This window comes from Phocoena sinus, chromosome 2, assembly GCF_008692025.1.
Source record: "Phocoena sinus isolate mPhoSin1 chromosome 2, mPhoSin1.pri, whole genome shotgun sequence".
Taxonomy (NCBI): domain Eukaryota; kingdom Metazoa; phylum Chordata; class Mammalia; order Artiodactyla; family Phocoenidae; genus Phocoena; species Phocoena sinus.
This window is the reverse complement of record NC_045764.1, coordinates 85712788-85727387: the sequence shown is the minus strand read 5'-3', so window position 1 is coordinate 85727387 and position 14600 is coordinate 85712788. Positions and strand designations below refer to the sequence as shown.

Genomic DNA, 14600 nt, shown 5'->3' with positions numbered 1-14600 from the left:
GCACTGCAGCCCATAGAATCTTTCTAAAACATACCTCCGAGTTTGTCATTCCCCTATTCAAAAAACTTTCAATAGTTTCCTGTTGGAAAACCCAACTTTTCAGATACTATACAAATTTGTTATAGCACCAGCCCATGCTCTGATCTCCAGCATATACCTAACACACTGTCCAACCGAATCCAATTACTCTCTATTCCCCAAACACATCCTCTACTTTCCTGCCTCCATGCCTTCACTCCTGTCATGTTCTTTGCCTATAATGCTCTTCCTCCATCTCTGTCTATGGAAACTCCACCCATTTCTCAAGACTCAGTTAAGATGTCTCGTCCTTCAAGAAACCTTCTATAATCACCTCAAAGGAGTCCCCTTTCCTCCCCGCACTCCCACACATTTTACTCGTGTCACTTTGGTGTCATCTATTATGCCCTACCTTATATTACAGGAACTTGTGTGGACACCTTTGCTCTTCTTTCATACTGTAACCTCCTCATGCAAGGTTACATCTTATTCACAAAAGGTAGTGAAAAGAGCCCTGACCTGGGAGTCGGGAGACCTGAATTGTAGTCCTTGCTCGGCCGCTTATGAGCCCTGTGAACTTGGATCACTTAAGTCACTGTGAAACAGAACTTTGTAGTCAGTGAATCAGTCTGAGTCCTGAGTCCAGGGTTAAAAGAGCCATGCTGTAGCACAGGGAGATCAGCTCAGTGCTTTGTGTCCACCTAGTGGGGTGGAATAAGGGGGGTGGAGGGAGATGCAAGAGGGAGGAGATATGGGGATGTATGTATATGTATAGCCGATTCACTTTGTTATAAAGCAGAAACTAACACACCACTGTAAAGCAATTATACGCCAATAAAGATGTTAAAAAAAAAAAGAGCCATACTGAGAAGAGAGGACAGGGAGGGACAATGTCTTTCAAGGACCTGGAGTTGGCACTAGGTAAAAAAAAAAATTTGAATTATACATTTCACCATTTCCCAGTGAATGACTCATATAAATTATTCTCTGATGACACTGAGGGGAAAAATCTAATTTCTGGGGTTACACTTACAGCATACAGAATTTTTGCTCAAGTTGCTTGCTTTCTGGCACTTCCTTCCCTCTAACTAGAGGAAGTTTCCAATCCAAGACAGGCTCGGTTCTTAAAATCTACTTGTAAGTTAGCTGTTAAAGCCCTGAAGGCATTTCCCTATAGAAATGAAGGTACAAGTAATGGTAGGATACCCTGGTTAGGATACCAACTTAGCCTATAAATGCCACTTAGCCCAGAGCACACCTGAGTGTTGAATCTGCTGCCAATGTGGACATACCTGATGTACAGCTGAGTCATAACAACGTAGCCACCCCCCCCCCCCCCCGCCCCGACTCTCATTCCCACCATCTGAGATCCTGATACGGAAGCCAAAGGAGTATTGCCTGGGTGGAGGTAAGAGAGGGAACTGTGATTTTGGAGACTCTGTGGATTTAAGAGAGGGTAAAGGAGAACGCCTGAGAAAATTAGAACTACCTCAGGTTAGACTTTTACAAGTCAAATGCTGAATCAGGTGTTGATTCTTTTAGTCATAATTACCTCCTAACGCACAGCACAGGTTTACGTGCTTCATCCCTCTGACTCAGGTTTTCTCAGCCTCAGTGCTATTGACATGTCGGGCCTGAGAATTCTGTGTTGGGGGGGGGGGATCTCCCGTGCACTGTAGGGTGTTTAGCCCCCATCCCTGGCCTCTAGTCTCTAAAGACCAGTAGCGCCTCCTCCCCCTCCCCCGTTATGACAGCTAAAAATGTCTCCAGGAGTTGCCAAATGTCCCCAGTGGCAAAATCATCCCTGGCTTAGAACTACTTCACTAACTCGACTCAGCAGAGGTTCCCAAATTTCCTCTGCATCAGAAAATTTGTGCGTAGGAAGCTTGTTTAATATGCAGGTTTCAGGGCCCCAGCCTCAGAGATTCTGATCCAGCAAGTTCAGAATGGGGACAGGGGGGCAGAGAATCTACACTTTTAGCAAGTATTTTTGACTGATGTAGTTGGCTCTTGGCAAACTTTGGGAAATACTACAATGAAGATGCGATGAAGTAATAAATGTTTTCCAAAAGCAAATGCTTTTCCCTCTGCTGCACTGAGGGAAGAGGAAGGCTGACTAGTAAAGGAATACTAGGCAACTTTAGAGAAGAGGGCAGGCCTGTCCTGGTGAGCACCGTAGGAAAGGCTTAGGGAAGAAAGTTCCATGGGGGTGGCACTGCTGGTCGGGAGAAAAGATGCCAAAGTTAGTCTATTTCAAATTTCTTTTGCCCAGAGGCACACCTAGACCTTTGAAAGTTCATTCTCCTCCCTCCACCTGGGACTTACCACGTGACAAGCTCTGAGCTAAGCTTTGTACGTATATACCTTCATCTCATCCTCTCCCTAGCCAGATGAGAAAACTTTATCAACCTTTAACATTATTTCTCTGGGAAAATTCATTGTAACAAAGAACTGATATACAAACCAACCTTGCCTGACACATCTTCACAAAACAGGGACAGCCTGTACTAGTCCTGGAGCTCCACCACTCTTGAAAACCCTGCAACTTTGTTAGGATGGGAAGAGGCTCTCTGAGTTGAGAAGGCCAGATCCCGGCCTCCTGGGTCTCACCCATTCCCAGTACTCTGTCCCATGCCCTGCATAAAAGAAAGAAGCCCTGCTATTTTGCCCACGAGGAAGCCATTCTCAGCTTCTCTCCCAGGTATTCTGAATTGGAAAATGAAAGATAACGTTACAGGTGGGTATGCAAACTCAGCCACCTTCGGGGGGGCAGACAGGTGATGTAAGTGAGTGAAACTGGGTGGGACCGTGGCTCAGCCCCCAGCTCTGGTCATCTGTTGACATGTGGTCAGCCTGGTGCTGCCAGCTCTTCTAAGAAGCCAGAAATCCAGAGTTTTATATGGAATGTCTTCGTTTTTAAACGTTGGCACTAATCCAAAGAAAAATTTTTTTTTCTAATTTGGCCAAACAAAATACATCGCTAAAATGTTGCTTTATGACCTCTGTGTTCCAGATTCTTTTCTGGGTAGGCACTGCCTGTACTCTGCATTCTTTTCCCTCTCTCCCTCCCTCTCTCAATCTCATGAACCTCCCACGGGCAACAAGATTTCCAATTCCTCCCAAGAACTGCCTTCGGCCTCATTTGACAACTGCCGGTGTCTAACCCTGACAAATGCGAGCAGCTCCTTCACCTTCATTCCATCCTTCCTTAGCCTTAAGTGTCTGCCCTCTCCTTCCTGCCCTTGTGCTGTGTCCTCCCACAATCACACCCCTTTGGTTGCTGGTTGCTTCTGGGTTTCCCATGAACTTGCTTTAGCCATCTGTCATCCCTGTTCTTCAGGGGCATAAATGGGAAGGTGAAGGGTGGTAGATATTGGTGGGCCTTCTAAGCGTTACAGACCCCCAACCTGCATCCTGGCCAGGCTCCAGGGAAGTACAAGGCCTCTAGTGGGGAACGGCTGGAGGGGCAGCTAGAGAGGCTGGATTCTCAGAAGGGGCTCCCAGAATGAGTAAAGATCCTAGTGGACAAATGGAGGTCTAGATGCAGGGGTGCTCCTGCCCTTAGGGGACCATCGATAAGCAATGAACTGAAGCTCAGAGACCTTTCCCCCATTTAGGGGTGCAAAATAAGCCCCTTGATTCATTACGTGATCCTGAGACTGGGGGACAAATAGTGATCAAAATTGACAGTATTGCCAAACAAACAAGAGAGGGCTTGGTGTTGGATTTCATGTGATTTTAAATATATATATATATATATATATATATATATATATATATATATATATATAAATGACATCCCTTGTACACCCGAGCTAATGGTTGCAAATTTATACTTCTTTATCATCATTGCTATGCTATCAATACATTTTCATATGATGCTCCCAACAAATGTTTTCAAAAATCCAGCTCCTTGAGGCCTCTTGACTTTTCCAAATACCCCTTCACAAAACTCTCCTGTTTCAGATGCAATCTTTTCATGTAGCAGCTGTTTGCATGCAGCATTGAGGCCTGCATCTTTTGGTCACCATGATCTTAACACTTCATTGCAAATCTGACCAGACCTCCCTGAGATCCAAAGCTTGTATCTCTTAGGAGAGGGTAAGAGACCCCAGCTACCTCATACTCCTGCTGTGGGGAAGAAATTGTGAAATGGCCTTGCCCTGTGAGCTGGGTGTATCATTTACATCACTCTCCTCATGATGGGACTGTCACATTGGGAAACAGGGTTGGTTCAATCCAACCCATGTGATGACATGGTATTGGCTCTAAAGTAATATGAAAATGGAAGTGAGAGGAAAAGCCGCATTAGGGAAATGACCCCGAAGGGTTTCGGAAGATGAATGAAACGGGGCCAGTCCATGCATGTTGTACAAGTCCTGATCCAACGTGGACACGTTGCCACCCACAGGGACCTCCATAAACAAAAGGGTAATACTGGCAAAGCCACTGAACTTTGGCCTCCTTGCCACTCTTCCTTGCTCTCTTTTTCCTTCTCACTGCTTTTTAAAAACAGTTTTCCTATTAGAAAAAAGTTTTTATGCTGGTGTTTAAAAAAACACATATGCTCAACATTTCAATCAAGTAGACATGTTTGACATAGTGCATTTACTCTGGGGAGTGAGGGAAGGTGAAGCAAGATAGGGGCAGAAAATAGAGTATTGGACATACACACTGCAATATATAAAAGAGATAACCAACAAGGACTTACTGTATAGCACAGAGAACTATATTCAATATTTTGTAATAACCTATAAGGGAAAAGAATTTGAAAAAGAATATATATATCAGTTATAAACACACACACATATACACACACACACACACACACACACACATATGTATGTACAACTGAATCACTGTGCTGTACACCTGAAACTAGCATGACATTATAAATCAACTATACTTCAATAGAAAAAAAAAGACTGTTGTAGACAGAACTGGGAGCTCTTGTCTGGGCTCCACCAGTAAGCTGCTGTGTGGCTTGGGGCACGTCACTTCACATCTCTGAGCCTCTTTCCTCAACTGCAAAATGAAGGTTTTGGACCTGGTGATCTCTGAAACTCTGTATTCCAATTAATGCTCTAGTGGTCAGGGGTGGTCAAGGACTGGTCAGATCAAGGGATGTGTGAGAGTTTAAAGAGAACAGGAACAACAGGTCAAACCTACCAGGATTTTCCTAAGTTCTAGAAGAATCTACCTCTTCATCTACTTCAAGAAAGAAACAGGAAGGAAATATAATACCCTCCATGCCAAATTGTCAGTTTTAGCTGGAATTATTTCCTCCCACCCGTATTACGTCTCTTTTAACCACCAATAACTTTGAAAAAGGGGAAATTAGCGGAGGCAGAAAGCACCTCCATTAGCTGTGGGCACCTGATCCACACCACCAAGGTCTGCCTTTATTTTGCATAAACCATGGGACAGTCTCTTCAAGGGTTTCCCAGGGTTAGGAATCTTCCTCTTTCAAGGTTAGAGTTACCAGACTGTCTATGTGTGTGGCAGGGCCTTTTTCTCTTATCACTTTTGTCCAGAGACAACAGAGAAGGGTTAACTCCTGCTGCTCCTATAGACCTCAGATTGGACACCAAGCCCCAGCACGACCCGGCCAGCAAGACCACGTGAGCTAGGCCACGGCCCCAGAGTGCCGGCCACCATCATGCCCCCTGGCCTGCCCCCTGGACCTGTCCGCCCTCTGCTCCTCCCTGGAATCCCACACTTGGATACTGTTCTGTGTGACGCCTATCTCGCCATCTCTGTAAAATTTTGACCACCTGCACCCATGCCAGTGCAATGTTTCTGCTTTCCTGGTGAAGCCAGCTCAGTGTTAGTAAGAGGGTGCTAAGGACATTCCATCTCTTTTCTACTAAGACAAAGATGTGAAAAGTAATTTCCTTCAGAAAAGAGATCCTGATAGAAGGAGATTTCAGACCAGTGGGAAAGGAGACCTGGGGTCTCAGGATCTTAGGCAGCATTCTATTCAAACTCTTGTTTTAAATATGAGAAAATGAGGAGCTGAAATGACTCATCCCAGGTCACACAGCTGGCTAGTGTCAGAGCCATTACTTTAACCCAGATCTCATAATTCCTAGACCAGTGCTCTCCTGCAGAAAAGACACTTGGGGCAGACAGAACGTTGTAGTACTGTCGACCACATCTATTGTAGACAGCAGACAATACTAGTCTACAGCTTCAGGATGGTGAGACTATACCGTGAGATTTACAAAGGAAGTAAAAAAGATCATATTTGCACACAAAGCTGATGAGCCCAATACCCAAGAAAGTCTCTGTGGACAAACACATTGCACTAAATGTTCTTGGGGACTGTTAAGGGTTGAACTGCATTGCTCAAAAAGATAAGGTGAAGTCTTAACCCCCAGAACCTATGAATGTGGCCTTATTTGAAAGTTGAGCCTTTGCAGATATAATCAAGTTAAGATAAGATGAAGTCATAATGGGGCAGTGTGAGCCCTAATCTAATGACTGGTGTCCTTGGACACACAGGAGAGAAAGCCATGTGAAGATGATGGCGGAGACTGCAGTCACGTATCTCTAAGCCAAGGAATGCCAAGGATTGCTAGCAGCCCCCAGAAGCTAGAAGAGGCAATGAAGGATCCTCTCTGAGAGCCTTCAGAGAGATCATGTCCTGCCGATAGCTTGATTTCAGACTTCCAGCCTCCAGAACTGAGAGAGAATAAATGCCTCTGGTTATAAGTCACTCAGTTTGTGATACTTGTTACAACAGCCCTAGGACACTAATACAGTCTGGGGAAACGGCTGGGCTGGGTGAGGCTGAAGTGAGGAGACTGAAATCATGCAAATGAATGCAAGAGGACAAATTCTATGGGTTGGTCCTATAATAAAGTTCTCCTGCCCAGAGTGGTCCTTCATCTGTGCTCCTCCACTTACGAGCCTGCAGGATTGCCTGACTTGTTCAGAGGTGAGGGGAGACGGTGGGAAGGAGACAAGCACTGGAGTGAGACAAACCTGGCTTTGAATTCTCAGTCTGCTACTTACGTAAGGTGTAAAGTGTAGGGGAGACGACAAACTCTTGGGGTCTTTGTGCCCTCACCTGGAGAAAACAGCCTTCCTCAGAGGGTTATTGTGAGAAATACTGTGCTTACCTGTGGCAGTTCTATCCAGGTTAGTTTCTTTGCCTCTACTTTACTTAGTCTTTGAATTAATTTGTAGGTAATCTATGGACTGGGTGTGGGAAAGGAAACGAACATTTAAATACCTCCCATGTGGAGAAAGGAGCCTTAGTGCCTTTAAATGCTGGTGATGGTTCATTAGGTATGAAAGTGGTTAAGAGAGTAAATCCTACGACTTCTCATCACAAGGAGAAAGTATTTCTTTCTTTTTCTTTTATTTTGTATCTATGTGAGTTGATGGATGTTCACTAAACTTACTGCGGTGATCATTTCATGATGTACGTAAGTCAGATCATGATACTGTACACCTTAAACTTATACAGTGCTATATGTCAATTATATCTCAATAAAACTGGAAGAAGAAGAAAAATTCTGGTGATGGGGGCACCTTAAAGGCCATACAGACCAGTCCTCTCATTTTAGACACGCGAGCACTGGTCACGTTGTATATTTTCCACGCTCACCATGCACAGACCACGTTGGGCACCTGGGAGACCTCCACATGAATGTTTGTTGCTAGATGAAGTGACTTGGGAAGACCTCATAAAGAAATGAAACTTAATCTTATGGTGGGAACAAATGTCACCATTTGGCCACATTTAACAGACTTCACCCACGTCACTACTTTGCCCAGACCCAGTCTGGCTGTCCATTTCTAACTTGATATCTCTCAAAGAATGGTTTGCTAGCCCACCTTCCTTGAGAGACCTTCAGGGGGTTCAAGTTCTGAGCTTAAAAGAAAGTTACTCAAAAATAGGTGCTCAGGATTCATCAAGTATTCTCAGCAGTAAAATTGATTCTACATCATAAGACCAAAAGAAGAGTCCTTTTTAAAAGGATACTTAATCCAAAGTCAACTCTAACTTAGAGTAGATGGCAAATTAAGTCCCTAATATGAAGATAAAAGATGCAAGACAAACTTAAAAGTAGCTCTAACTATGCCATTTTTACCCAGAAAGAATACAGTATCCTCCATCTCTACCCAATAGCTGCCTTATTGCTCCCTAGCACTTATTACATGTGACATATTATATTTGCTTTTTTATTCAATCATGGCTCAACTTCCCTCACTGGAATGTAAGTTCCATGAGGGCTCAGACCTGGTCTCTTAATTCACTGATGTATGCCCAAGGCCTGGAACAGTTCCTGTCACATAATTGGTTCACAGTACATATTTTCTCAATAGATGAAAGAATGAATAAAATAAATTTGGGCAAAGAGAGGAGCAGTCACATGATGTGGGTAAGAGAGTAGAATATGTGGCTGCCTTTTGCCTAAAAGAGTTGCCCCTATGTCCACTAGCCATCGAGAATATCTCTATCACCTCATACCAGTCAGAAGGGCCATCATCAAAAAATCTACAAACAATAAATGCTGGAGAGGGTGTGGAGAAAAGGGAACCCCCAAACAATGTTGGTGGGAATGTAAATTGGTACAGCCACTATGGAGAACAGTATGGAGGTTCCTAAAAAATTTAAAAATAGAACTACTATACAATCTAGAAACGTCACTTCTGGGTATTTATCCAAAGAATTCAAAACACTAACTCAAAAAGATATATGCACCACGATGTTCATCACAGCATTGTTTATATTAGCCAAGGTATGGAAGCAACCTCAGTGCCCATCAATGGATGAGTGGTTAAAGAAGATGTGGCATATATATATATATATATATATATATATATATATATACACACATATACACACACAGACACACACACACACACTGGAATATTAGCCATAAAAAAGAATGAAATCTTGCCATTTGCAACAATGTGGATGGACCTTAAGAGTATTATGCTAAGTGAAATAATAAGAGAAGGCAAATACCATATGATTTCATTCATATGTGGCATATAAAAAAACAAACAAACAAAAATAAGCAAAGCAAAACAAGTAGATACAGAGAACAGAGTACAGGTATCAGAGGGGGAGGGGCAGGCGGCAAAATGGGTAAAGGAGTCAACTGTATGGTGATGGATGGAAACTAAACTTTTGGTGGTGAGCACCCTGTAGTGTATACAGAAGTAGAAATATAATGTTGTACACATGAAACATATAATGTTATAAACAAGTGTTACCTTTATAAAATAAATTTTTTTAAAAAGAATGTCTCTCTTGCTTCTCTGCTCTGATTCCATCATCACCAAGAAACCTTTGATTTAAATCTTTCTGTGTGCATTTTCCTACAGATGGGATCACAATTTTGGTTTACTTGGCACAATATTTTTCACTGTAAATTAATAGGTTGGCATTTTGTCTTTTAAAATTGGTTCACATCACACCTAAAGGAGTTCTGAGAAGGATCTCAACCAGGATGAAAAACTGTGGTGAAAAGAGCAAAGACTGGCACACGGGGCAATTGGGTTCTAGTGCTAACTCTCTTTTTGACTCACCTGTGTGGCCTTAAAAAATTTCACTTTTCTCGGGCTTCCCTGGTGGTGCAGTGGTTGAGAGTCCGCCTGCCGATGCAGGGGACGCGGGTTCGTGCCCCCGTTTGGGAAGATCCCACATGTCGTGGAGCGGCTAGGCCCATGAGCCATGGCCGCTGGGCCTGCGCGTCCGGAGCCTGTGCTCCGCAACAGGAGAGGCCGCAACAGTGAGAGGCCCACGTACCGCAAAAAAAAAAAAAAAGAATTCACTTATCTGGACTTCAGTTTCCCCATAGAGGCATTGAACTTGATAACTTCTGAGTTCCTTCCATCTTTCAAAGTAGGGTTTTATAAAGATTAATACAGTAGGCTTTTCCATGTATTTTGACTTCCTAAAAGAGGTGTTGACTGGTGTCACGTCACCGTCTATTGGCAGCCTAGTATGATTCACATGGATCATGGGGTCAGCACTTTTCCTGGGGTCGGTCATCATTGCCAGGAAAAGGCAGTCAGAATCCTCGTTAAAAATCTAAAATGCCAGTGGCGACACTCCCTAAGGAAAATGGAGATCACACAGCAATTCTTTCACATTTAAAATTGTACAGGTGTGTGGGTGTGGGGAGGTGGAAGGAAGTACAAGAGGGAAGGAAAGGCAAGGCAGACGGCAGAGGATGTCTAGGTGATGGGAAGGCAGGTGCCAAGGATGGGTTTGGAGAGTCACATTTTTCCATTAGAGCCTGGCAGATGCTTAAGCTTGACCAATGAGAATTGCCCACGCACTTTTAGTAGATACATGTAACTATTTCCATTTTGAGCTGTGTCACTGTGAGGGAGGGTAAGAGCTGAGTGTCCCATAAATGTATCTTCCTTGGAGATTTTTGTTATCAATTCGCCTAGGCTGCCCTAGCCTGCTCTCACTGGAACCCTTCCAGTGTTCATTATTTGGCCTTCTTTGAGATCTTAACTGCCTGTGTGTGATACAGTTATTGGGCTATCTCTTAAATGTCTACTTTCAGATCAGACTTCTCACCTGAATGCTAGTCTTATACGATTGCTACCTACAAATGAGTACCACTTAGATATCATCCCTTTAAACATAACATGTCGAAAGCAAACTCAGCATGACCCCCTTCCCAACTCATTCTGTTTCTATCACTGACATCACCAATCCCATTCTGAGGCTTACATTTGAAGTTATTTTTCATTCCTCACAACTCCTTTATCAATAATCATCCACAACCTCTATAAATAGCAACAACACACTCAGCAATCTACCCACTGCTTAATAAATGTTCACCATTCTGTTATGTGTATTATGATCTGTCACCCAAGACTGTTGAGGCTTCTCACAGAGGCTCTTACATTCGTCTCCTTTCTCTCATCTTCACATTAATCCATGTTCCCATCCCCTGGTGCCTAAACTCCCAGAGCATCTTTCTTATCGGCCTCCACATCTCTAATTTTTCCCTGCTTCAGTCCATCTAAAATAAATGCACAGACTGATCTTTTTGAAACCACTTCCATCAAGTTATAGTTGGCCTACAAACCTATGATGGTTTCTGTTTATGAATCAGAGTGTTTACAAACTCCCCGTACAGCATTAAGAGCTTTGGTCAGCTGCTCCCTCCTCCCCAAGCTACCCGAGATCTGTATGTCTTTATCTGACTCAAATTTGTTTGAGCATCAACTATGTGCCAGCCATATTCTCTATCACCCACTGCCCTCCAGCATCCCCTCTCTTCTCCAGTTACGCCCAGTGTGATGCTCCCCTGCAGCCACCACAGTGATACCTGCCATTTGGGCTTTGCTCATATTCTTGCCCTGCCAGGAGTCTCCCCTTTTCTGCCAATAAAAATCTGATGGCTCTTCCAAGATGCACCTTCTCCTGAAGGTTTCCCATATGAATGAACCCCAGACCACAACAACCTCTCCCTTTTTCTGAATTCCCTCAGCATTCTCACACCAGATATCTATTGTTAAATATTGTCCTCTTATTATTTCACATGCATTTGTTGGTCTCCCCGATTGAAATGTGAGCTCTAGAAGGGCAGAGGCCAAATCTTCTATTCTTCGTTTACCCAGATCTGGAATGGAAAAGGGCAGATGCAAGGCCAGTAAAGACCTTGATTTTGCACATAGCTCATGGGCAAGGACCAGTGGGCACTGCGTAGGCAATAAAGACAAAAAATGTGCACCGAAGACCTAAGACTAGCTCCTAGCACAAGGCCATGTTCTGAGAAGTGTTTGTTAAATGCTGAATTAGATTTTCAGAAATAATACAAGTCCCTTACACACCATGTATTCCTCTAGCACAAAAATCTCTACTGAAGCACAGTGGCCAGTAAAAGTTATGGGGTCTCAATCACTAATTAGATTTGAAATTCTTGAGTTTTCTTGGCCAGAATGATCAGTCCAGTAGGGACATCTCAGCTGTCTCTATGAGAAGTTGCCCCTACACCTGGCAACTACCTATGAGCTAGCACCAGTTCATGCCCCTGAGCCAAAAGTTGTGTGACTCCAATACAAGCCAGATATCTGTAAGGAAACCTGTAAGCTCAGCCTCCCTCCTCCCCTCCCTCCAGCCACACAATGTCTTATCCAAACCTAGAACCCGGCCAGGTGATGTGCAGCCCCTTTCAGAAAGCAGAGAAGGTGCCCCTTGTAGAAGGGGTGCAGACAGGAAAATGGGACTTACCCTCACATAGTAGTTCATGCCCATCCCCAACAGGTGCCGCAGAAAGTGCTTGTCCTGCCTGCTCCCGGGGGTTGGCTCCCCAGGGCCGGGAAGGGGGCAGGCATCAGGAGTTAAAGAGGTCGCCCTGTGCCCCAGGGCGTCCCGCTGAGGCGGAGGTGCTGGCATGGCCCTATTCAGACTGGTTTCAGGGGAAGCCGGGCTGCTGGGAGCCGGGTCTTGGCTTTCCTGGAGCTTGAGTCGAGGTACCTCTTTGGTACCCAAGCAAAAGTTTTTCAGACTCAGCAAGGTGGCTGGGTTGGCCAGCTTTACGCTGGCCATGCGAGGGATCAAGGTGCACAGTGGGGTGGGGCTCTCCTGGGACGCCAAGGTGGCATCTTCAGCCGGCACGTGAGGTGCCAGGGCGGGGTAGGGAGGCTGCGGCGAGCCCTTGTTCCCCCCCGAGCCTCCGGGGCTGCCTTCGTCCAAGGACGTGATCGACTCGTTCCGAAAGCGGCTATACTTGGCCCTGTGCAGCATCCCGGGGTGCCTGAAGAGTCCTACATACAGCACGAGTCCTGCCAGGCTGTCCGGACCGCGTTCTCGCATAGCCTTGGCAGTGCTGAAACAGGATACTGTTGCATAAATCGCCTCGTCGTCTGCTAGATAAACAGTGCGGAAAGCAAATGCCTCAACGCCCCGTGCAACTTGGCGGCTGCCACCTCTCCAACTCCGTTCTCGCCCTCGCCCGCTTCGGCTCCGGGTCCTCGAGGGTAACAGCCCAGGGGAAAACGCCTTCCCAGCTGATTTCAGTCCCTCCCTGGCCCAGCGGCGGCACCCGGTGTTCTCGCGTCGGATCCCTTGCTGGGAAAGCCTGGACCCAGGCTCGCGGCTGTGGCGGCAACCGCTCACGGCCAACTCTTAGGCACGGAACGGGGCCGCGCGCCCGGCCAGCCGGTCCCGCCGCATCGCTGGCGGTGCGGGAGCCTTGCAGAAATATTTAACGCCCCCTACCCCCCAGCCTCCCCTTCTGCACACAGGAACTTTCAAACCTGCTCCCTCCGGTTCCCACAGGGCGGGGCAATGTCTGGCTCATTAACCCTTTACTTGTTCCAGTGATTGCCCTTTTTTTAAAAAAGGAGCAAAGAAAATGTATATGTGGGCCAAAGGCCCTTGTGCCTGGGTTCGTTTCTTCTGATGGCTGCCCTCTCTTGGAAGATCTTGTCATGCATCCCTTCTGGGCCACAAGCCAGGAGTGCTAGTGACAGGCGCTGCTCCGCATTATTTCAGGGACTTGTGATCCCTCCGTGTTCTTCAGATCCCCTCCCAGCCTGCCCACCCTGGCTCCGAGCTTCCCTCCCTCCCCGACTCCCCTCAGAGCTTCTTTCAGGAGTCTATCTGCAACAGAAGGCTGAGATGTGCAGGATGATAGGCAGAGTGTTGAAATTTTTATGAATGAACTTTGCTGAATGAATTTCTCTCTGTGTGTGCAAGCTAATAAATCAGTGAATGAAGCTGAGAATAGCTGTAATTGACTGATGGTCTCAGGGGTGCTTGGTTTTTATCCAATCAGGCGGCAGCTTGATGACTCATGCACCATAAATATACTAAACTAGTAGCCAGGAGAAATAAAGCTGGAGGGAGAGAAAGGAGAGATTTTATTTTCTGATATCTGAGGAAAGGGTTAAAGGGAAAGGCAATCTTTAGTGTAAATCATCTGCAAGCTGGGCAGCAGGTTAAAAGGTCCATTTTCTTTTTTGTTGAGATGACCGGGAAAGCCAAGCAGAAGAGCTAAAAATTAGACCCATTGTTCCACGGATATTAGGACATATGGTACACAACTCCTGGGGGAAGACATGATGCATTTTTCTTAGAAACATAGTTCTTTTTTTATTGATTGCTGGTTCCATCTCCCGTCTGGTGCAACTTCCTGTACCTATCAAATGCATTCTGAAGACATGATGACAACTGCAAGAGGCTTAGCACACAGGAAGCCAGGAAGGGAGCTGAGAAAGGGAAATGCAGGTTCTTTTAGGAACGGAGAAGAGGAAACTGCTGAAGCACTGAGAGGATGTGAAATCACATATCAGAAGAGACAAGAAAATCTCGGCTGAAGGTTACATTTCTTGGTGGGCCAAGGCTCTTGCATCTGAAACTGAACATTAATCCAAAAATCAAAACAAACCGGCAGCCACGGGAATCAGGGATGCCGCCTTCACTGTCTTATTGCCCACAAGGCTGCATTAGGCTCATGTGTTTTTATGACTTTGGTGGCCTGAGTTCCCTTGAGATCCAAACACAGGTTCTGAATTAAATGGTTACTTGTAAGCAGCTGAAAAGGCATCCTTGCTGGCTTCCTCCTCCCCCACAGAAATTCTGCACCTTT

At 45.3% G+C, this 14600-nt stretch overlaps 1 protein-coding gene across 2 annotated transcripts in view; it reads right to left on the bottom strand.

Moving 5' to 3' along the window:
* Positions 1-13725, bottom strand: part of SHC4 (SHC adaptor protein 4) — a 131252-nt gene extending 117527 nt beyond the window's left edge. The window contains exon 1 of one of the 2 annotated variants that reach the window (XM_032624093.1): positions 12239-13725. In XM_032624093.1, the coding sequence (XP_032479984.1) occupies positions 12239-12823 (585 nt within the window). In that variant the 5' untranslated portion in view covers positions 12824-13725. The remainder of the gene's footprint in view (positions 1-12238) is intronic. The other variant, XM_032624094.1, reaches the window with a different exon arrangement.
* Between the last annotated feature and the right edge of the window lie 875 nt (positions 13726-14600).